Here is a 25,360-nt window from a genome sequence, read left to right as displayed (position 1 = left end):
AGAATTTAAAAAATTCAGGTTTGAGGGAAGGATGAATTCTGAAAAAAAAAATTGAGTTGAAGCGGCAGAAGGTGATAAGGGTTTGGGTGTGTGGTTTGAAGAACAGGGTAGAGTCAAGGTGTACTCTGAGGCAGCGAAGTTCCGGTACAGGGAAAAGCATAATGTCACCAATTAGTTCAGTTAGTATGATATTTTAGCAAGAGTGTGAACTTCATGTACTTTATAACAAATATAGCGAAGACTGCACCAATTTCTACTGTATGCTTGCAAAATTTAACAATAAAGCACAATCATAAGTATGATTAGCTTTAATAGAAATGAGTAATGTATCAACTGACATACAATTTATTTAACTTAAATATCCATATTCCGTACATAATGTAAGAAAACAATTAGTCTCTAATCCAGTGTGTTCACGTGCTTACTTCCATACATACGATATTTCCATGAATTTACAATTCAATACCTTACTACTCTGAAGCAGTGTAGAAATATCTAATTATAGTAACATTTCTTCGTACATTCCTGGACAATATCATATATACACTCACGTCATCCTTCTCTTGGGGGCATTTGCTCTTTTCAACAAAATGATTTTTGCAGCCTCATGCTCTCATCTACCTGCTCACTGTCTACAAATCAGAAAACTATATTTATAAGAGGAGGAGCTGAAGAAGGACTTTAAATGCAGAGTTAGAGTCTCCTGTCATCCCAAGCATCTGGGTCTTCTGTCCTCGGGAAAGTGCACTGAGAAGCTTTCTGCAGCCATGAAGTTCCTCATCTTCTTCGCCCTAGTGGCTCTTGCACTCGCTGCTCCAGCTAAAAAGCCTGGTGAGAATATTTTAATTGTAGAATGTATGAATAGATTTTCTTCTCATAGGTTCATCTGTTTGCTATCAAATTGATGTCATGAGGACCTTGCTATGTCCATAATCCCTGTCAGGAAGTGCGTCATACTATGCGTCATGCTATGTCTCCCTAGTACGGAGCCACACTGCCTCTATATGGTTCTGTATGTATGTGGTGCCGTATGGTAATAACACAGATATTTTCCTCTTGACTAATTTAATAAGGAATCCTATGTAGGGACAGTTGAAGCTCCATTTTCCTCTATAGGATCTCATCAAAACTGAGAAGTAGTATAACCGTATGCACAAAACGTAAAATTTACCCTTGAACTAGTAATGTTACAACCGATGAAAAAAAGGTTTAGAGAAAGGGTTATTTCTAGTTTTGCATTGAATTGCAATATCATTTATTGATAGGTTGTTATGTTATGATAGTATTATTTATGTAGAAGTTCAAAGGGGTTTCCAACTTTGGTGAAAATGTATTTTCATACTTAAATGCTTTTATATTTAGCTAATATATTTAGCTATTTATTTTTCTAATTGGTTCCCGTTAAAAATGTTACACTTTTTGCCTTCTATAACCTCTGTGTTATACCTACAAATGCTTGGATACAGGATGGGTTAACTGAGAATATATCAGTGAGCTCTTTCTGATGGTCCAATCGAAGAGCTTATGACTCTTTTATCTGCCTTTTTACTCTCCTATCATCTGATTTATGACCATTGAAAATATCAAAGTGGCAAAAATTCCTCAAATACATGTATATAAATATAACAAAATGTCTTAGATGATGGGTGATCTGTTTGAAGCACAGTTTTGAAAAGGGAGACATACAGACCTGTAATATAACCTCCATATAACCATAGAATTTTATGGGGGTTTATATAAAAATAAATATTAATAATAAATAAATAATTTAAAAAAATCACATATTCTGTTAGTTTTCATACAATACAACAGAGCTGTTGTAATTCCACATGGTGCCAAAAGTTTTGTAAGCTATACAAATACCTTAAACTTAAATTACTTTCTGCAGAGGTTAATTAAAACAAATGATTATGCAATTGTATGTTTCATATCTTTAAATATGAATGTAAATTGTACATGTCTTTTCTACATTATCGTTCTGCCATTTCATCTATCAGAAAAATATTTACATAAATTGTTTTGTAACAGAAAAACACGCTGGAGGTCTTAAACCTTCACATCCAGCACCCAGTGGCAGTATCCATCCATTTGACCATGATCATGTAACAGGACTACCCCCACATCATAACTCTTCCATACCACCTCATCCAGAAGATTCGGAAGATTCCAATGAATATCCATTTGACTATCACAATGTGACAGGACATGATAACTCTTCCAGGCCAGATCATCCAGAAGATTTGGAAGATTTAGGTGAACATATATTTGACCATCACAATGTAACAGGACACAATAACTCTTCCAAACCTCCCCATTCAGAAGACTTGGATGACGATGACCATCCAAGTCATCCTAAACCTGCAGGAGGACCAACACACTCGGGCAAGCCATCGGCTAAGCCTGCACCACAAGCCAAACCAGGAAAGGTAAGATGAGTAATAATTGATCGATAATGATTATGATGGACATACACATATTTTTTAATTGAACCATTTTCTGGAAAAAGTTGGAGGTAAACAATGGGGCCTTCATTACAGCTTTCAATAAGACTAACATTCATATGTGCTTATATTGTTATTGATGCATAGGAAAACAGATTTCCCATATAGAAGTCTAGTAATGGGGGGATCACAGCTCATATCAGATCAGAAAATGCAGCCAAATTGGGTGTCTCTTAACTTTTCAAAGAACATGAATGCCGAAGGGAATGTTATGTACCTAATTTGTGTATGATATCTCTGCTAACATCTATTTCAGGGTCCTAAACCTAGACCCAAACGACATGTGAAACATGTTGCGAATCATCCTACAGAAGCTCCACATGGAGATCACTCACACTCAGCTCACACACATGAAAGTGGTGCAAGCAAAGCACCGCACACAGCTAACCATGGTGGAGGCAAGCCGGGAGGGAACATAGGCCAAAGTAAGTTGTGATTATTCTTAATCTGTGAGTTGCCAAATTTGAAATCTTTCTTCTTAAATTTTTTAAAATTGTTTAATAAAATCACAGCAAAGATTGTAAAAAACGGCTTGATATAGATTTATGCATGCAAGAATGAAAAAAAAAATCTATGTGATCCTAAAGTCAAAAATCCTAAAGCAGAGATCCTAAAATATTCAATTATATTAAATCTAAAGGAGTAAATTTGTATAAAGAGAGAATTATATGGATTATCACAGGATAACTATTCTTGTTGCAATGTCAGAGAAACTTCCTAAGTTGTTAATGAGTAATTTTAGCAACATTTTAGATGTCCAGACTTGTCTAACCATTCTATTGTATATTATTATGTTTTGCAGAAGGCTGATAAGAACGACTTCAGCATTTATGATGGTTTAAAATGTCTCCTTAAATGGATTAGCAAATGTTAGCAAGCAAGAGAATAATAAAAAAAAAAAATTAAAATAACATTTCCATGAAGTTTTATTTTTTAAATGAAATTTGTATGAGGTTGGAGAATTTTGTATTAATCCCAATATAGAAATGAATTATAGAGACAGGCCTGAAAAAATAAACATAAACTGAGAACAGGTGTGATACAGTTTTGATAAAAGGAAGTCATGTTTTTCTAACCTCTACAACCCATTTAGAATGGTAAACTACCAGACCTAGAAAAATGCAGCCACAGATCACTAATAACAGCAATAAATTTTATTTTTCGAAGTCTCTGAGAGTTAAAGTTTCCATAACTCCCACATGGTTCAATTCCATTGCTGTGGCAATATAAAATGGAATTTGTAGTAACATCAAATCACCCCCTCCAAACTGCATATATGATCAAGTAGGTCTTTGAAACGTAAAACTATCCACACCTTTACATCTTCTATCTGTTGCTGCATTCCTGAGTAGTCAGCATTTCAATTCAAATACAAATGAGATGCCATGGATATCTAAGCAACTGCAATGCAGCATAGCGAATCAGAACAATAATAGATTTCTAATTGGAGCTATTTGCTAACATTGTTACTATTATTACACCCAGGGCTGCCACTAGGAAATTCGGGGCCCCATACTGTCAAAAATTTCAGGGCCCCATTGAGACTCCGCCCAAGCTCCACCCCAGCTCTGCCTCCACCCCTTGAACCTTCCACAGTCTCACCGCCCACTCTTGGAAAAACTCCACTTCTGTACCACGTCCTCACCAATCACACATTCAGGGCAGCCATCAGGGCATTACTGCCCTTACTGCTGTATGGGGCCCAGTGACCAGAAGCTAAAAGGGGGGCCCTGCCAGCCTGGACCCCAAGCCCATGGCCTGAAGTCCCCCCTCTCTTTGCTTCTGCTTACCGGGCCCTTAGGAACAACAGTTCATCGCATGATGCACCCTGCAGATGGAAATGAGCACTGTACCTTTAATCCACGGCCGGGTGCATTATGGTCCTGGTCGTGTGACACGCTGCACACTCTTCAATCTGGAGCAGAGCAGCAGTGTGCCACATGTGTTGCAAGGATGGTGGCGGGCGGTAAGGCTGTCTATGTGTGTTGCGCTGTGCTGCTGGAGGAGGAGAGGCTGCTGGAGAAGAGGAAGTTGCTGAAGGAGGGGAGGCTGCTGGAGGAGGGGAGGCTGCTGAAACAGGGGAGGCTGTTGAAGGAGGGGAGGCTGCTGAAGTTGCGGAGGCTGCTGAGGGAGAGGAGGCTGCTGTAGGAGGAGAGGCTGCTGAGGGAGGGGTGGCTGCTGAAGGAGGGGAGGCTTCTAGAAGAGAGGAGGCTGCTGAGGGAGGAGAGGCTGCTGAGGGAGGGGAGGCTTCTGAAGGAGGGGAGGCTGCTGAAGGAAGAGAGGCTGCAGAGGAAGGAGAGGCTGCTGAGGGAGGGGAGGCTGCTAAAGGAGGGGAGGCTGCTAAAGGAGGAGAGGCTGCTGAGGGGATGCAAATCAGGGAGAGGAGACTGCTGAGGGGATGCTGGTGAGGGGGGGAGGCTGCTGAAGGATGTGAGACTGCTGGAGGAGTGAAGGCTGCTGGAGGAGGTGAGGCTGCTGGTGGATGACTGACGGCGGGCACGGCAACACAACTGGCTATGTAAGTAGCTAACTTATGTCCATGTATTAATTTGTCCACCATTTCAGTACGTGATTGCATGATGTAATCATTTCCTCCCCTCCCCCTTCCAACCCCCAACCAAACTTTATAAGTTACTTGATGATCCTGAGCGATGCTGCAAAACCAAATGCTGAATTACAAAATCAGGCTTCAGCACTCAGGATTCTCCAGTAGCTTATAAATTTTGGTTTGGGAGGGGAGGGAATAATTGATGGAATCTGCAATCAGAAATACAGATTATAAAAAAAAAAATCACAATCTGGTTACAATTGGTTTAAAAGAAATGTATGTGACACATTCACTTAAAGAAAAATAAATAAAATATACCTAAAAAAGAGTATTGGATATTTTTATGAAATGTTTATTAGGTTAGAGTAGAGTAGGGCCCGGCCAAGAGAGTCTACCTTGGTGGCAGCTTAAAAAATCTTTTGGCCCAAAAAAAAGCTGCTGGCTATGTATGTGATCTGGTGTTCGATGGGAACTATTAAAGTGTGATTGGTGAAGACGTGGTGCAGAAGTGGAGTTTTTCCAAGAGTGGGCGGTGGGACTGTGGATGGTTCAAGGAGTGGAGGTGAAGCTGGGGTGGAGTCTGGGCGGAGTCTCAAGGGGGCCCAGAAATTCCTAGCACAGTGATGCTCGGGCGAGTACCGAGCAGTGGCGAGCAGGCTTGCTCATCACTATTAAGTGTATAATCCCAATAACTGCATTGGTAAGGGCTTGGGTGATGTTCCTAGACACGTGCTGGTACCTGGCGGGGATGCCACATCTGGGGAAAAAGTGGCGACTGGTGACTGAGTTCCAATGGACGGCTGTCACCTTGAGTCAGAGGAAATTCTCTGTGTCTACAAGTCTAAACTGTAACATGTCCACTTTAAGCAGCCTGAAAATGTGCCCGTTTAGCATTTGGGCCTGTGGGTAGGTAGATGGGAATTTTCTTTTCTGTTCCATGGCCTGAGGTAGGGAAAGCTGAACGCAGTGCTGGGACAACTTTTTGTCAGTGTCTGATGATGGTGCCTCAGAATTTGCAACGACAGGTGCAGTGCGAGAGGCATCTGCAACAGTGCCATGGACAGGGGATTGGGAACCAACTAGCACAAGGGAAGAGGCAGTGGTGTCACCCGCTGGCACAAATCGTTGACCCAGGCATTCGGCCCACCGAGTCAGGTGCTTAGATGACATATCCCTGATCATGCTGGTGGTGTTTAGGCTCTTAGTGATCAGACCCCTGCTGGATCTTGGCATGGCACAGGTTTCAAATGACAAATGTCTCAGAACTCTCTTTAACCCCTTTAAAGCCCAAGACGTACTAATACGTATCTGCGCCCTGGGCTTTAAGAGCCTGATATGTATTAGTATGTCTTTGCGATTGAGCCCGCACATAAGCGATTGCTGCCGGGTGTCAGTTGATTGTCACAGCTGACACTGGATGATATGTGCAGGGAGCGGTCCCGCACCGCTCCCGACACATTAACCCCCACAATGCTGCGATCAAAGTCGATCGCAGTATTCCAGGGGCAAGGGGAAGTGATCGCCGATACTCACCTCTCCGGACGGCCTCCAGCGCTCTGTGTCGCAGCTTCCCGGATGTTGCCATGACGACCCGATGTCGTCATGACAACATCCGGGTCACCAGACAGCAGGAAGATATTTTAGTCATGCGCAGTGCATGACCAAAGTATCTTCTGCACCTGCAGCGCTGACAGCCTGTATAGCACAGGGATGGTGCTCCATCCCTATGCTATACAGGCGATTAGAATAAAAAAAAAGGTGAAAGTCCCATAGTGGGACAAAGAATAAAAGTTAAAAAAAAGTGACAGAAAGTGAAAAAAAAAAAAAAAATTGTAAAAATATTTAAAAAAAAATAAAAAAGTAATCCCCCAAAAATAAAGATATAATGTACCTATCACTAAATATTATTTTGAAAAATGAAAAAATAACAATAAAAGTACACATATTTGGTAACGCTGCATCCGGAACGACCTGACCTATAAAACTGTCCCACTAGTTAGCCCCTTCAGTGAACACGGTAAAAAAAAAAAGCAAAAATAATACTTTATCATCATACCGCCAATCCAAAAATGGAATAACACGCGATCAAAAAGACGAATATAAATAAAAATGGTGCCGCTGAAAATGTCATCTTGACCTGTAAAAACAAGCCGCTATACAGCTCCATCAGCAGAAAAATAAAAAAGTTATAGCTCTCAGAATAAAGCTATACAAAACAATAATTTTTTCTATAAAATAGCTTTTATTGTGTAAAAGCGCCAAAACATAGAACAACGATATAAATGTGGTACCGCTGTAAACTTACTGACCTGAAGAATAAAGCTACCTTATCAATTTTACCACACGCGGAACAGCATAAAATAATTTTAAAAAAAACAATTCCTGACTTGATGGTTTTTGTTTATTCTGCCTCCCAAAAATCGAATAGAAAGCGATCAAAAAATGTCACGTGCCTAAAAATGGCATCAATAAAAATGTCAACTCATCCCACAAAAAACAAGCCATCACATGACTCTGTCGGCCAAAATATGGAAAAATTATTGCTCTCAAAATATGGCGATGCAAAAACTAAATTTTACAAAAAATGGGTCTTTTAGTGTGTGACAGCTGTCAATCATAAAAACCTGATATGACTCTGGTATCACTGTAATTGCACCGACCCAAAGAATAAAGTCATCTAATCACTTATACCGCACGAGGAACGGTGTAAAAAATAAACTCTCGGGTTAGGGTTGTTCTAGGGTTGGGGGAAAGGATTGGGGTTAGGGTTTGGCTAGGGTTAAGGTTAGGGTTGGGCTAGGGTTGTGCTAGGGTTAGGGTTGGGGTTAGGGTTGTGCTAGGGTTAGTGTTGGGGTTAGGCTTGGGCTAGGGTTGGGGTTAGGGGTGGGCTAGGGTTGGGCTAGGGTTGGGGTTAGGGTTGGGCTAGGGTTAGGGTTGGGATTTTTTTTAAAAGTAAAAAAAAAAAAATGACGATATGGAGACTAGTGCTGAGCGCAAGTGCTTGAGTTTGCATCGAGTGCTCGGGTATGCACTGAGTATCATGGGTGCTCGAGTAACATGCTCAAGTCCCCGCCCCATATACTTTACAACCAAAAAAACCTTGCGGGGATTGCCTGCCATGCACGAGCGACCCCCGCATGTTTTTTTTGGGTGTCTAATAACCGTGAAACATGGGGGTGCGGACTCGAGCATGTCACTCGAGCACCCACGATAAATGGTGCATACCTGAGTACCCGATGCACACTCAAGTAGCGAGCACTTGCGCTCAAGACTAATGACAACTTATTCAATATGATGACCTAATGCTATCAAATTCTGTGTCGTACCTCTGGGTTCAAAATGTTCACTATACCCCTTGATAAAATCCTTGAGGGGTGTAGTTTCCAAAATGGTGTCACTTGTGGTGGGTTTCCATTATTTAGGCACATCAGGGGCTCTCCAAACGCGACAAGGCATCCGCTCTCGATTCCAGCCAATTTTGCGTTCAAAAAGTCACACAGTGCTCCTTCCCTTCTGAACTCTGCCGTGCACCCAAACACTGTATATTCCCCACATATGGGGTATTGGTGTACTCAGGGAAAATTGCACAAACGTTTTTGGGGTCCATAAATAAAAAAATTTGGGCTAAAACATCATTTCTGTGGAAAAAGTTAGATTTTTTTATTTTCACGGCTTCATGCTATAAACTTCTGTGAATCACCTGGGAGTTCAAGGTGCTCACCACACATCTAGATAAGTTCCATGAAGGGTCTAGTTTCCAAAATGGTGTCACTTATGGGGGGTTTCCACTGTTTAGGCACATCAGGGGCTCTCCAAACACAACATGGTGTCCGCTAATTATTCAAGCAAATTTTACAATCAAAAAGTCAAATGGTGCTCCTTCCATTCCGAAAATTGCCGTGCGCCCAAACAATGGTTTTCCCCCACATATGGGGTATCTGTTTACTCAGGAGAAATATTTCAACAAACTGCATGGTGCAATTTCTTCTGTTAACTTTATGAAAATGCAAAATTGGGGTCCAAAAAACATTTTTGTGGGAAAAATGTGAAAATTTTATTTTTACAGCTCAATGTTATAAACTTCTGTGAAGCACCTGGGAGTTCAAGGTGCTCACCACACATCTAGATAAGTTCCCTGAGGGGTCTAGCTTCCAAAATGGTGTCACTTGTGGGGGGTTTCCACTGTTTAGGCACATTTGGGGCTCTCCAAACGCAACATGGTGTCCGCTAATTATTCAAGCAAATTTTACAATCAAAAAGTCAAATGGCGCTCCTTCCCTTTCGAACCCTGCCGTGCACCTAATCAATGGTTTTCCCCCACATATGGGGTATTTACTTACTCAGGAGAAATTGCACAACAAACTGCATGGTGCAATTTCTCCTGTTAACCTTTTGAAAATGCAAAATTGAGGGCTGAAAAACATTTTTGTGGGAAAAATGTGAAAATTTTATTTTTACGGCTCAATGTTATAAAATTCTGTGTAGCACCTGGAGGTTCAAGGTGCTCACCACACATCTAGATAAGTTCCCTGAGGAGTCTAGTTTCACCTTTTGCCTTCAATCTGCGGTCCAGCTCACCCCAAACCATCTCGATTGGGTTCAGGTCTGGTGACTGTGGAGGCCAGGTCATCTGGCGTAGCACCCCATCACTCCACTACTTGGTCAAATAGCCCTTATACAGCCTGGAGGTGTGTTTGGGGTCACTGTCCTGTTGAAAAATAAATGATGGTCCAACTAAACATAAACCGGATGGAATAGCATGCCGCTGTAAGATGCTGTGGTAGCCATGCTGGTTCAGTACGCCTTCAATTTTGAATAAATCCCCAACAGTTTCACCAGCAAAGCACCCCCACACCATCACACCTCCTCCTCCATGCTTCACGGTGGGAACCAGGCATGTAGAGTCCATTCGTTCACCTTTTCTGCGTCGCACAAAGAAACGGTGGTTGGAACCAAAGTTCTCAAATTTGGACTCATCAGACCAAAGCACAGATTTCCACTGGTCTAATGTCCATTCCTTGTGTTCTTTAGCCCAAACAAGTCTCTTCTGCTTGCTGCCTGTCCTTAGCAGTGGTTTCCTAGCAGCTATTTTACCATGAAGGCCTGCTGCACAAAGTCTCCTCTTAACAGTTGTTGAAGAGATGTGTCTGTTGCTAGAACTCTGTGTGGCATTTACCTGGTCTCTAATCTGAGCTGCTGTTTACCTGCGATTTCTGAGGCTGGTGACTCGGATAAACTTATCCGCAGAAGCAGAGGTGACTCTTGGTCTTCCATTCCTGGGGCTGTCCTCATGTGAGCCAGTTTCTTTGTAGCGCTTGATGGTTTTTGCAACTGCACTAGGGGACACTTTCAAAGTTTTCCCAATTTTTCGGACTGACTGACCTTCATTTCTTAAAGTAATGATGGCCACTCATTTTTCTTTACTTAGCTGCTTTTTTCTTGCAATAATACAAATTCTAACAGTCTATCAAATAGGACTATCAGCTGTGTATCCACCAGACTTCTGCACAACACAACTGATGGTCCCAACCCCATTTATAAGGCAAGAAATCCCACTTATTAAACCTGACAGGGCACACCTGTGAAGTGAAAACCATTTCCAGTGACTACCACTTGAAGCTCATCAAGAGAATGCCAAGAGTGTGCAAAGCAGTCATCAGGGCAAAAGGTGGCTACTTTGAAGAACTTAGAATATAAGACACATTTTCAGTTGTTTCACACTTTTTTGTTAAGTATATAATTCCACATGTGTTAATTCATAGTTTTTATGCCTTCAGTGTGAATGTACAATTTTCATATTCATGAAAATACAGAAAAATCTTTAAATGAGAAGGTGTGTCCAAACTTTTGGTCTGTACTGTATCTCTCTGATTTAAGTGCATAAAAATTCAAATTTTGAAAATTGCTAAATTTTCAAAATTTTCGCCAAATTCCATTTTTTTCACAAATAAACGCAAGTGATATCGAATAAATTTTACCACAATCATAAAGTTCAATATGTCATGAAAAAACAGTCTCAGAATTAGGGGGATCCTTTGAAGCATTCCAGAGTAATTACCTCATAAAGTGACAGTGGTCAGAATTGTAAAAATTGGCCTGGTCATTAACGTGCAAACCACCTTGGGTTTTAAAGGGGTTAAAAAAGATCCAGACTGAGGAACACCAAACTCAGTGCTCTGCGGAACAGTTACCCGCCTTCTCCCTATGGTCACCCCACTGCCTTTTCTTACTTTTTGGTGCAGGCTATCTCTCCCTTTCAGTGCTGCTGGCCTCGCTCTGCATGTCAGCTTCCCAGGTTGAGTCAGAGACTTTGAAATCCCTCACTTCATCTTCTACCACTGCACCCTGATCCTCCTGACTTGGTGACTTAACAATAACCTGACTTATCGGCAACTGTATCTCATCATCAACTACTTCCTTAAACAAAATTTGCCATTCCCCACCGTCATCTTCTTGTGGCTGCACTAAGTTTTGGGCATCACTAAAGAACATCTCCTCTTTTCTCTCTTGGAAGATGCAGGGTGTCCTAGTGTGGGATCACTGGTCTCCTGGGAGTCAACATGGTGGAAGGAAGGAGGACAAGGGTGAGGATTAAGTGATCCCAACTGTTGGCTGATGAGACTGGACCGTGTGGAAGCATGGGGGTGCTGACAATCATGCTGGAAGCATTATCTGCTATCCAACCAACCACCTGTTTGCACTGGTGTGGCTTCACAAATGGTGTCCCATGCCTCTCTGCAAAAAGGGATAGGAAGTTATGTGTCGTGGAAGGCATGTTTCTTGTACTCTGCCAACACCTGCCCCCACGTCCTCAGCATCTGTGTGCACCATCATCAGCGCAACCACATCCCCATCCCTTACAGCACGCCTTACACATTTTCCAATTGCTAAGTCTCTGGAAACCAAAGTTTTTTTTATAAAAAATAAAATAAAATTTGTTCACCTGCAGGAGGCAAAGCATTGTTTTGGAGTTTAATACCACTGTAATGTAACACAAAGCACGTAATACTCTATGACAAATTCAATCCAGAACATTTTTTGAACTTTTTTTGAAGGTTAATACCGCCGCAATGTAACACTAAGCATGTTACACTGTATGGATTACTAATTCAATCCAGGAAAGATTTTTTGAATGTTTTTTGTACAGTAATACCACCATAATGTAACACTAAACACATTACACAGTATGGATAACAAATTTAATCCAGAAACATTTTATGAACGTCTTTTGTGAGATTTATATACCACTGTAAAGTATGTTAAACTCTATATAGAACAAAATAGTAAATTTTTTTACCCCCTTAAAAAAAATGTGGTCACCTGCAACAAACACATATTTAGCAACGGATCGCAAACCCATAAGCCAGTCTAGAGACTGTATTTAGCTACTCTCCCTGCTCCTGCATCTGTCCCTCCTAGATGAAATGCAGAATGTTTCTTATTAGTGTTGAGCGAGCACTAAAATGCTCGGGTGCTCGAAGCTCGGGTCGAGCTCGCCGTGATACTCGGGTGCTCGACCCGAGCAACGAGCCCAATGTTATTCTATGGGAGACCCGAGCATTTTTGCGGCTGCACCGCCGACAGTCTTTTAAAAGCCTAACAAGTGCCCAAAACAATAGTGACAGTGCTCAAATGACATGGGGACAGCATGGGGATCGCCCCAGGAAGCATTTCTGACCCCCAGGTCACTGCTGTCAACAACGTGGTCAGAGGTATTAAGCCACTTTTAAGGGCTCACAATAAAACGTTCAAAAACGAAACTGAAACTGCTTTCCTGTGAAATATGTTAAGGAAGTTCCTTTCCAGGGTAAAGACTTGTGTATAAGGTAAAATAAATAACCCCCCAAAAAAATACTCCTCCACACCTTGGCTATTTTCACAAGTACCATTTTTTATGCGTTTTTGCACTTTTGTATTGCTTTCAACCGTGACAAATGCATTCACCGGGAAATGTAATTTTAACATTTTACAACCTTATCTGGCCATGTGCTGTGTGACACATGCATACAGTGCTGAAAAGACATGGGAACAGCATGGGGAAGACCCCTGGAAGCATCTCTGACACCCAGGTCACTGCCTAAAAGTGTGCCCATCAGACGTGATCCTTGCCGCATCAGAAGATGCAGACTTGCAACTATCCCCGTGCAAGTTCTTGTCCCAGGGCAGTGTTCAATTGTACCTCCCCCATTCCTTGCAATGCAAGGGCAAATATGCAACCACCCACCCACCCCAAGGCTGCAATATCATACTGCTTGCTTGCACTTGAAATTGGGCCTTTTAGGCATGTGGAGGCAGAATCTGGCCACCACGTCATGGCTGCGTTGGCGGCCTGGTATCCATACTCAGTCCCCAGCCGCCCGGCGGCCGGGTGTCCACACTCGGTCCCCAGCCACCAAGGGGCGGCCGGGTGTCTACACTCGGTCCCCAGCTGCCCCGCGGGCGGGTGTCCACACACAGTTCCCAGCCGCCTGGGGGCAGCCAGGTGTCCATAAATGGTCCCCAGTTGCCCCTATTTCTCCTTGGAACATCCCCCCACACACTTTTCTTAGCCCGGCCTGCTTTAGTGCAGCATTGGACAAGCCCACCAGAGAAGCAGACTCCTCCAGTGGGCCCTACCTTCTCCATCAGGGGAGTTGAGAGTGCCAAGGTAAGAAGCATGATGTTGATGATACAAGTTAGCATCTGCTTTGTTTTCTTTAAATGCAAGCATAAGTGTGCAGCCTGCCACCCACCCCCAGGCTGCAATGCCATACTGCTAGCTTGCACTTCAAATGGGGCCTTTTAGTTTGGAGGAGGCCGAAGCTGGCCACTACCTCATGGCTGCATCGGCAGCGAGGTATCCATACTCGGTCCCCAGCCGCCCCTATTTGTGCCGGTGTGCCTTATACATATGATTAAGCGCGCATGCCAAAACATTGCCTGTGCCCTCCCCCGTGCATTTAGTGGGAAGGACAGCCTATTCTACTGTAGTCTGTGCATGCCAAACCCCTGTTCATGGTACATGTGAAGATGCCTCCCACCCTGCACCTGTCGTTGCAGAGTTGCAACTATCCCCGTTCAAGTCCTTGTCCCATGGCAGTGTTCAATTGTACCTCTCCCATTCCTTGCAATGCAAGCTCAAGTATGCAGCCTGCCACCCACCCACCTCCAGGCTGCAATACCATACTGCTTGCTTGCTTGCACTTGAAATTGGGCCTTTTAGGCATGTGGAGGTGGACTCTGGCCACCACGTCTTGGCTGCGTTGGTGGCCTGGAATCCATACTCAGTAGTGTTGAGCCACCCCCGTAGTGTTCGAGTTCGGTTCGGTTCATCGAACACCCGTGTGTTCGCCGAACTGTTCGTCGAACTGTTCGTCGAACACCTTCAAATACTGTTAAAACCAATGGCAGGCAAACAAAAACACATAGAAACATATAGAAAACACCTTCAAAGGTGTCCAAAAGCTGACAAACTGCTCAGAAGACATAACTAACACATGGAAAAGTGACAAGTACATATAGTCATGCGAAAATAAAAGAGGTGGAGGAGTAAAAGAAGGGGGAGACACAGATATAGGCATGTCATGCCCTTCTAAAATCCAAAAAGTGAGAAGCCGACACGGCCAGTCCGCTCCTGCCCGTGCCACCTCCGTGTCGCCGGGTTTGTGCCAGAGCCGCGGTGAACCCTGATGGCCAGCCCCCCTCTCCCAATACTGGTGCCTGTCCGCTGGTGGGTCGAGCGAGCCCCCCTGTGGTGGAGGCAGCTCTAAGCTTTTTAATTTAAATTGTCTCTCTAATTTGAATGAATACACTTTAAATCCATTTACAAGGATCTATTGGAGGGCAAGTCTCATGCCAGCAGCCGCGTAATTCCAGCTCCAGTAGCGTCCACTAAAGCTGCTGCAGTTAAAAAGCTTTTATAAGGATCGAGCTCGGCTGTCCACCGCAAGGCATCCTACTGCCAGTCCCAGCCCCTATGCCTTTGGGTGCCTCCTGATGCTCTTCACTGAGTATCCCATGGTCCCGAAGCATTTCCTTTGAAAAAATTAAGTGTCTAAACTACAGGTGGTGTAGCTTGCTTAACAGCCGGGATAATCCGTTGACTAGCAGACACTGCTACTAGGCACAAAGTATTTCCTGGGCTAGATGCAGTTAAAAATTTGTAATTAGATACTCTCGTTGGATGCTGAGAAAGCATTCCATAGAGTCTCCTGACACGCCATATATGATTCTCTTAAAAAGCTTGGGGTAGGGGTCTCGGGGACCCTTTTATAGCCAAAACACAGCCCTGTATCACAATACGTCACCTAGGCTGAAGATAAATGGAACTGTAGCACCCTGAGGGCTCGGTTGCTACAGAGGTATTGCACCTCACCCAGAGGTGTGATATCTCACTCTCAGGTAAGGATGGAATGTGGATCAGGACCCGACACCTGCATGCATTACACCACATTGCCGTGGGGCAGGGCGACCAATATGCCTCTGAGATTGGCACGACAGTCCCTGTCCCTGGCTGGAGTGGGGGGAGGGAACAATGAGGAAGGGGAACCCTGTAGTGCAGGAGCAGGGAGGAAGCAGTTCCTGGGTGCATTGAGAAGGGAGTATAAAAGGTGGGCACCATCTTAGTTCAGTGCAGAGAAGTCTGAGCAGAAGTGGCAGGGAGCAGGGGCTCTGCATGAGCTCTGCTCCGGAGGCGGGCCTAGTAACAGAGGCCCAGGCCTGGAAGAGGGAGAAGGAAGGAAGAGGAGCGGAGAAGGCTCCAGGAATGAGGAATGAAGGGATCCCAGGGGTGCGGACGGGCGAGTCGCCACCGCACGCCCGAATCCACCTGCGTGGAGGGGTCAGGCCAAAGGGGGAGACCGGTCCCAGAACTAGTGGAGGCAGGAAACGACACTCAGCTAGAAACCGGAGGATCTGACATTTTATGTGGCGCAGCCCCTCGCTACACCCGCTAGGAAGGCACCACAAAGGGTCAGGGAAACTGGCGCCAAGTTTACCAAGAGGAGGCCCGAGGCAGCCGGACAGAAGTGTTGGTAAGAAAGGCCAGACAAAGGACACACAAAGGGGGTCCTGTGAAGTGCTCCAAAGTTATCTGGGAGTTGTCTGAGCCCCTCACCTGGTGAGCACAGTACGACGTGGGTAGCCGTTACCTGCAGACGTGGTCTGGATAATAAGAACTGTGAGTAAAGGCCCTGGACTGCATCACTGACTCCGTGTCGTTACTGCTGCTGCCCTGCACCATCACCCCCATCCTCCGCATACACTGCCCTGAGGCTATACTCCTCCCGTGGGGAGTTATGCTACGCTCTGCTGCACCCACAACACCAGCCTCAGCGGTCTGCCCTGTAGCGGCGGTTCACTCTGACCGCAATCCACGGGTGGCGTAGTCGGACATTTAAACATCAAAACCACATAAATAGTTCCGCCACTGGTTTGACCACCCTGAGCCACGGAACCGGGTCGCCGCCACGAAGACTACAACCACCAGCATCCACCAAAAAGGGTCCGGCTCCGGGTGTCCCAAGGCCCAGGGGGTGCGTCAGAACATTTTCATGACCTTTCACAATCACCAATGGGACAAGGCAGGGATGTCCTCTGTCCCCTCTCTTATACATCCTAGTGACGGAGCACCTGCTCTCATCAATTCGCCATAACCCCAGTATTAGGTGGATTGAGGTGGGAGGCACCGAGTACAAGTGCTCTCTATTTGCTGATGATGTCCTAGTATATATCACTCAATCACATATATCCATCCCTGCTGTTATGGCTGAAATAGATCACTTTGTTACATGGTAAAATTTTAAAATCAATGCAGCGAAGTCTGAGGCCCTCGATGTCTCCCTCCCCATAATCCATATAGGATTCCATCCAGTCCAACTTTCCCTTTGCCTGGCCCTCACAGGGTATCAAATACTTAGGAATTCCTATTCATAGAGACCTCTCCCATCTATGTTATCTTAATTTTGGGCCCTTTATTGAACAATTCCATACAGACCACGGTTGGCAAGTTAGAACTGTAAGATTCACTACGTGAACCACTGGTGTTTTGTGGAAAAGCACATGTACACTGCGTTCCAAATTATTATGCAAAAAGTGTTTAGGAGTGATAAGGGAAGAATTTGTTTGTTTGTCAGTTAAACTCATTGATGGTGATGTGTGTCAGGGCTCTTTATATCACTGTAAGCAATTGCAGACACCTGTGCTAATTAGTTTGGCAGGTGTGTCCAATGAAAGGCAAGACTACTTAAGAAGGCTCTCCCACATTATTAAGCAGCCTACATTTTCTGCCAAAATGGGAAAGAAAAAGGATGTGTCGGCTGCTGAGAAGCAACAAATTGTGGAGTGTTTAGGTCAAGGCATGACTACAATCAACATTGTGCGATGATCAGGATGAAGTGTCTTGGCAATCAAGAAGTATGTAGCTGATTCACAGTACACACGTGTGCGTGCTGATAAGGGCAAATTGAGGACTCTTTCCTACAGGCAATTACGTCAGGTTAAAAGAGCAGCGGCAAGAAAGCCTTGTCATAGCAGCAGACAAGTTTTTGAAGCTGCTGGTGCCTCCAACGTCCCCCGAACAACAAGATGCAGGGTCCTTCAGAGGTTTGCAGCTGTGCATACGCCATCCTGTCGACCTCCTCTATCCACTTCACACAAGCAGAAACGGCTCCAGTGGGCCAAACATTACATGAAGACTGATTTCAAAACTGTTTTGTTCACGGATGAGTGCCGTGCAGCGCTCGATGGTCCAGATGGATGGAGTGGAGGATGGCTGGTTGATGGACACCCCACGCAAACACGGCTACAGCGCCAACAAGGAGGAGGTGGAGTAATGTTTTGGGCTGGAATCATGGGGAGAGAGATTGTCGGCCCCTTTAGGATCCCTGAAGGCGCTAAAGATGAACTCCATAATGTATGTGGATTTTCTCAAACAGCACTTCCTGCCATGGTTCAAGAAGAAGAACCGTGTATTTCACAGCAAGATCATTTTTCTGCATGATAATGCACAATCTCATGCTGCACATAAAACATCTGCATCTCTGGCTGATATGGGCATAAAAGGGGACAAGCTTATGGTGTGACCCCCATGCTCCCCTGACCTCTACCCCATTCAGAACCTTTGGAGCATCATTAAAAGGAGTGTCTATGATGGCGGGAGGCAGTTCAAATCTAAGCAACAGCTCTGGGAGGGTATTCTGTCCTCATGCAAAACAATTGAAGCAGAAACCATCCAAAACCTGACAAATTCAATGGACGAGAGAGTTCAGAAGCTCCTTTCGAACAAGGGGTCCTATGTGAAAATGTAACATCACCTACAATAAAGTTTTGAGTTGAAAACTGTTTGATTTCAGTTTCTAACAACCTGCTAATGCTTATAATTTCAAAAATGACCATTTTTTTGGTCTTTATTAAAATGAAAAGGTTGATCGAAAAGTTTGGGGGATCTAAGAGTGTGGCAACCCAGTAGTCATGATTACTTCGAATTCTGACAATATGAGGGTCATGCTGCAGGTAGTGCAGCAAGAAGGCACTTATGTGTCTTGCGCATCTCGGAGCCCCAAAATTATTTTCCGGGCTAGATGCAGCTAAAAATTATTTTTAATTTTAAATCTGGTGGAGCTTATTATAAATGGCCTAATAGGATCAGTGCTGCACACTGCTACAAAGCCCAAATTATTTTCCAGTCAAGATACAGATAAACATGATTAGTAATTTGAAAGCTTAAAACGGTTGGTAGGGTGATTTTAACCAATCATCAAGCTTTTACTCTCCCCAGGATGACACAGGGGTAGAAAAGTCGTTTCGGATCTATGATTTGTTCATCTTTATGAACGTGAGTCTGTCTACATTATCAGTGGAGAGCCGCGTGCGCTTATCTGTCAGCACACCACGAGCAGCGCTGAACACACGTTCAGACAGAACGCTGGCTGCGGGGCATGACAAGATCTCCAAGGCGTAAGTGGCTAGCTCCGGCCATTTATCCAGATTGGAAGCCCAAAAAGAGCAAGGGTCCAGTGACACAGTCGTGGCTTCAATGTTTACTTGGAGATACTCCTGTACCATCGTCTCTAGGCGTTGACTATGTGTCAGACTTCTTGTCTCCTGTGGCCTTGCAAAGGATGGGCTAAAAAAGTGGTGAAATGATTCCGCAAAATTGATGTTACCAGCAGATACTGTGGTTCTGTTACGGTTTGAGTGCTGAACACTTGACGGTCCCACGGTTGGCAAGTTGGAACTGTGAGATTCACTACGTGCACCACTGGTATTTTGTGGAAAAGCACATGTAAGATTCTGCAACAGTCTCTGCTGATACTCCTGCATGCGTGCATCCCTTTCTATGGCAGGAATAATTTCTGCAAATTTACTTTTGTACCGGGGATCTAACAGTGTGGCAACCCAGTAGTCAGGATTATTTCTAATTCTCACAATTCGAGGGTCATGTTGCAGGTAGTGCAGCAAGAAGGCACTCATGTGTGTTGCGCATCCAGGAGCACCAAGTCCCTGTTGTGTTGGTGGCGAGGTAACAATCATGCTTCCTTCCTCTGTCCTCTCCCCTCAACCTCGCACAACAGAAATGTGATCAAGGTCTCCCTCATCTGATGAGTCTTCCATCAGTTCGTCCTCCACTTCTTCCTGGGCTCCTGCACCTTCCTCACTAGTTTGGCTGCTACCATGCGCCCTGGTAAAACCATCTCCCCCACCCTTACATGCCTGCCGCCTTGGTGCTGCCGACCGTCTGGACCTTGCAGATGTTAGCCCTTCCGCATACAACTCCTCCTCCTCTACTTCCTCCACCTCCTCTTGTGCCACCACCTGACTCCGAATTCTGTTTAACATGTGCTCCAGCATGTAAATCACCGGAATAGTCATGCTGATAATGGCATCGTCAGCACTAAACATCTTCGTCGCCATTTCAAAACTGTGCAGAAGGGTGCATAGGTCCCTGATCTGAGACCACTCCTCCAGCGTGATTTGCCCCACCTCTGAATCTCGTTGGCCCAGGCTATACGTCAGAACGTATTGCACCAGGGCTTGTTGGTGCTGCCACAGTCGCTGCAACATGTGCAGAGTTGAATTCCACCGGGTAGGCACATCGCATTTTTGCCGGTGAAGTGGCAGGCCCAACAACTTCTGTAGAGATGTAAGTCGCTGAGCTGCGGGATGCGAACGGCGGAAGTGAGCACACAGCGACCGTGTCCTCTGCGGAAGGCCATCTAGTCTGGGATAGTGGGCTAAAAATTGCTGGACAACCAGGTTCAACACGTGAGCCATACAAGGCACGTGTGTGACATTGCCCCGGCGAAGGGCCGCACCCAGGTTTGCAGCATTGTCGCACACGGCCTTCCCTGGTTTCAGGTCCAGTGGAGACAACCATTCATGAAATTGGTTCTCCAGAGCTGACCACAACTCCTCAGCTGTGTGACTCACATTTCCCAGACATTTCAAAGTAAAAACCACCTGATGACGTTGAGCCCTACTGCCAGCATAGTAAGGAGGTGTGCAGGATCCCTTCTGCGCAGTTAGAAAGCTTGTGGCATGACCAGACAGGCTTTGGGTGCAGGTGGAAGACCGAGAGGAGGTTGAGGAGGCAGAAGCAGTGGAGGAACTTTGACATAAAGAGGATTGACGCACAACTCGTGGGGACGGCAAGACTTGGACAGCAGCCCCTTGTCCTGCTGTCACCATAGTTACCCAGTGCCCAGTCAGCGACATGTAACGCCCCTGTCCATGCCTACTCGTCCAAGTGTCTGTGGTGAAATGCACCCTGTCACACACAGAGTTTCTCAAAGAAGCGGTGATGTTGTGTGCGACATGCTGGTGGAGCGCAGGCACACCTTTCTTTGAGAAGTAGTGCCGACTGGGCATCTGGTACTGGGGCACTGCGACGGACATAAGGTTTCGAAAATCCTCTGTGTCCACCAGGCGGAAAGGCAGCATTTCTGTAGCCAAGAGCTTGCAGATGGTGAAATTCAACCTCTTAGCTTTCTCATGGCTAGGAGGAAATGGTCTTTTATTGTCCACATCTGAGGGACCGAGGGCTGGCTATTGTGCTTAGACGGGGTTGATAAGGGTGTCCCCGGCAAACTGCCGGTCTGTGAGGAAGATGCAGGCGGACATGTTAGGTTGCCTTGATCCAAAGGTGGTGCTATCGATGTCGGACAGCGCTCAACACCAGCTGGTGTTACCACCTCCAAAGAAAATGATGACCTCCCAATCACGCTGGCTGTTGCGGGTAAAGAGGTGGCAGGTCTGCGCCCCAAAACAGGTGTGACTGCTGTCCCCCCAGTCACAGAGGATGAAGAGGCCGCGGATGCACAAGATATGGCAGACGGTGGTTGGCCCGGCCGGCTAGGCCGCATTGTAGCACACTGAGCTTCCCACTGCAACTTATGCTTCATGTCCATGTGCCGGTTCATGCATGAAGTACTCAAACTATGTATTTTTTGGCCTCTACTTAGCTTTTGCTGACAAATGTTACAGATAACACGAGTTGGGTCATCTTTATCGATCTGAAAAAATGCCCAGGCTATGCAAGGCTTAGCACCCATGCGACCTGAAGAGCCACCACGACTTGTGGTGAGAGGCAGAGTTGTGTTTGAGGATGCAGTTGTTGACGTGCTTCCAGTACTACGTCTCTGTCCAGGAAGGCGCAACCTGACCTCGTCGTCACTAGCGTCTTCCTCCACCTCCTCTGCTGACCTCATCTCTTGGCTGACTGTGGGTTGACAGTAAGTGGGATCTCCAACCTCATCATCATCACCCTGTGTGTTATCACACCCGTCGTCCTCAGAGCCAACCTGTTCCTGCCCTGACAAAAAACTAAAGTTGTCGCTCCAATCAGGTATTTGAGTCTTATCATCGTCTTCCTCATTGTCTCCACCAACAGGAGTTACAGTTTGGGAATGAAGTTCTACATTATGGTCAGAACCTTCTGCGTCTGGTCCTGGATCCGACTCATAAAGATTCTGGGCATCAGTGCAGATCATTTCCTCGTCTGGATTCACAGAAGTGCTGGATTTCCAGGCTATAGTATGAGTAAACAGCTCTGCAGACTCAACCATCTGTTCTACCTCATACTCAGACGGGCAGCTGGAGATTTGGAAGCTGTGAGGAAGCAAGTGCGATTTGGGTGACACCTTTGAGGACTGGAGTATTTGTGATGTTGAAGTTGATGTGGAGGAGAGCCCACTTAAAGGAGCACTTGATATCCGTTGAAGCACCTGCTGTTTTTGTGCCTCATCTGGAATTTGTAGCGATTGGCGTGGCCGTAAGAAAGGGATCTTATCACATTGTCCGCTAAAAGAAGTAGACATTTTAGTTTGGCTGGAAGATGGTCTTTCTTCTGCAGATGTTACTGTTGCTTTAACACCTACCCCACGGACACAACCTTTTTTCCCCTTCCCAACACGCCTATTCCCCTTTCCACCAGCAGCAGGCCTTTTTCCACTCATTTTGGTGGTTAACTAATTCACAACTCTGGAGTTGTTTGCACAAAAAAACAATGAATGGTAACCGAGCAGAGCTGAGTGGCCAAACTGTGGTATTAGGCCAAAACTATTGGCTGGGTCAGATGCAGAAAAAAATTATATTCAATTTGCAACCTGATGGAGGTCAGTATAGATGGACTAATACAACAAGTCCCACACACAGCTAGAAGCCCAATATTTTTTCAGAGGTAGATGCAGAAAAAAATATATTCAGTTTGCAACCTGATGGAGGTCAGTATAGATGGACTAATACAACAAGTCCCACACACAGCTAGAAGCCCAAATATTTTTTCAGAGGTACTGTAGATGCAGATAAAAATAATTTTGAATTTGCAACCTGATGGAGGTCAGTATAGATGGACTAATAGAGAAAGTCCGACACACTGCTAGAAGGCCAAATATTTTTTCAGAGGTACTGTAGATGCAGATAAAAATTATTTTGAATTTGCAACCTGATGGAGGTCAGTATAGATGGACTAATAGAGAAAGTCCGACACACTGCTAGAAGGCCAAATATTTTTTCAGAGGTACTGTAGATGCAGATAAAAATTATTTTGAATTTGCAACCTGATGGAGGTCAGTATAGATGGACTAATAGAGAAAGTCCGACACACTGCTAGAAGGCCAAATATTTTTTCAGAGGTACTGTAGATGCAGATAAAAATTATTTTTAATTTGCTACCTGATGGAGGTCAGTATAGATGGACTAATAGAGAAAGTCCGACACACTACTTGAAGGCCAAATATTTTTTCAGAGCTAGATGCAGAAAAAAATTATATTCAGTTTGCAACCTGATGGAGGTCAGTATAGATGGACTAATACAACAAGTCCCACACACAGCTAGAAGCCCAATATTTTTTCAGAGGTAGATGCAGAAAAAAATATATTCAGTTTGCAACCTGATGGAGGTCAGTATAGATGGACAAATACAACAAGTCCCACACACAGCTAGAAGCCCAATATTTTTTCAGAGGTAGATGAAGAAAAAAATATATTCAGTTTGCAACCTGATGGAGGTCAGTATAGATGGACTAATACAACAAGTCCCACACACAGCTAGAAGCCCAAATATTTTTTCAGAGGTACTGTAGATGCAGATAAAAATTATTTTTAATTTGCAACCTGATGGAGGTCAGTATAGATGGACTAATAGAGAAAGTCCAACACACTACTAGAAGGCCAAATATTTTTTCAGAGCTAGATGCAGAAAAAAATTATATTCAGTTTGCAACCTGATGGAGGTCAGTATAGATGGACAAATACAACAAGACCCACACACAGCTAGAAGCCCAATATTTTTTCAGAGGTAGATGCGGAAAAAAATATATTCAGTTTGCAACCTGATGGAGGTCAGTACAGATGGACTAATACAACAAGTCCCACACACAGCTAGAAGCCCAAATATTTTTTCAGAGGTACTGTAGATGCAGATAAAACTTATTTTTAATTTGCAACCTGATGGAGGTCAGTATAGATGGACTAATAGAGAAAGTCCGACACACTGCTAGAAGGCCAAATATTTTTTCAGAGGTACTGTAGATGCAGATAAAAATTATTTTTAATTTGCAACCTGATGGAGGACAGTATAGATGGACTAATACAACAAGTCCCACACACAGCTAGAAGCCCAATATTTTTTCAGAGGTAGATGCAGAAAAAAATATATTCAGTTTGCAACCTGAAGGAGGTCAGTATAGATGGACTAATACAACAAGTCCCACACACAGCTAGAAGCCCAATATTTTTTCAGAGGTAGATGCAGAAAAAAATATATTCAGTTTGCAACCTGATGGAGGTCAGTATAGATGGACTAATACAACAAGTCCCACACACAGCTAGAAGCCCAAATATTTTTTCAGAGGTACTGTAGATGCAGATAAAAATTATTTTGAATTTGCAACCTGATGGAGGTCAGTATAGATGGACTAATAGAGAAAGTCCGACACACTGCTAGAAGGCCAAAAATTTTTCAGAGCTAGATGCAGAAAAAAATTATATTCAGTTTGCAACCTGATGGAGGTCTGTATAGATGTATAAATAGAACAAGACCCACACACAGCTAGAAGCCCAATATTTTTTCAGAGGTAGATGCAGAAAAAAATATATTCAGTTTGCAACCTGATGGAGGTCAGTATAGATGGACTAATACAACAAGTCCCACACACAGCTATAAGCCCAAATATTTTTTCAGAGGTACTGTAGATGCAGATAAAAATTATTTTGAATTTGCAACCTGATGGAGGTCAGTATAGATGGACTAATAGAGAAAGTCCGACACACTGCTAGAAGGCCAAATATTTTTTCAGAGGTACTGTAGATGCAGATAAAAATTATTTTTAATTTGCAACCTGATGGAGGTCAGTATAGATGGACTAATAGAGAAAGTCCGACACACTACTAGAAGGCCAAATATTTTTTCAGAGCTAGATGCAGAAAAAAATTATATTCAGTTTGCAACCTGATGGAGGTCAGTATAGATGGACTAATACATCAAGTCCCACACACAGCTAGAAGCCCAATATTTTTTCAGAGGTAGATGCAGAAAAAAATATATTCAGTTTGCAACCTGATGGAGGTCAGTATAGATGGACTAATACAACAAGTCCCACACACAGCTAGAAGCCCAAATATTTTTTCAGAGGTACTGTAGATGCAGATAAAAATTATTTTTAATTTGCAACCTGATGGAGGTCAGTATAGATGGACTAATAAAGAAAGTCCGACACACTACTAGAAGGCCAAATATTTTTTCAGAGCTAGATGCAGAAAAAAATTATATTCAGTTTGCAACCTGATGGAGGTCAGTATAGATGGATTAATAGAACAAGACCCACACACAGCT

General features: G+C 44.3%; 1 protein-coding gene across 1 annotated transcript in view; it reads left to right on the top strand.

Moving 5' to 3' along the window:
• The first annotated feature begins 650 nt into the window (after positions 1–650).
• The window catches only part of LOC141271615 (uncharacterized), a 46,868-nt gene continuing 22,158 nt past the window's right edge, over positions 651–25,360 (top strand). The window contains exons 1-3 of the mRNA XM_073681658.1: positions 651–831; positions 2,029–2,426; positions 2,758–2,926. Coding sequence (XP_073537759.1) covers positions 768–831; positions 2,029–2,426; positions 2,758–2,926 — 631 coding nt within the window. The 5' untranslated portion in view covers positions 651–767. The remainder of the gene's footprint in view (positions 832–2,028; positions 2,427–2,757; positions 2,927–25,360) is intronic.

The sequence above is a fragment of the Phyllobates terribilis genome, unplaced genomic scaffold (genome assembly GCF_046119375.1).
Source record: "Phyllobates terribilis strain yellow unplaced genomic scaffold, ASM4611937v1 Scaffold_5__5_contigs__length_657084704, whole genome shotgun sequence".
In the NCBI taxonomy this organism is placed as follows: domain Eukaryota; kingdom Metazoa; phylum Chordata; class Amphibia; order Anura; family Dendrobatidae; genus Phyllobates; species Phyllobates terribilis.
Note: the sequence above shows the minus strand (reverse complement) of the source record. Positions and strands in the feature narration are given on the sequence as shown.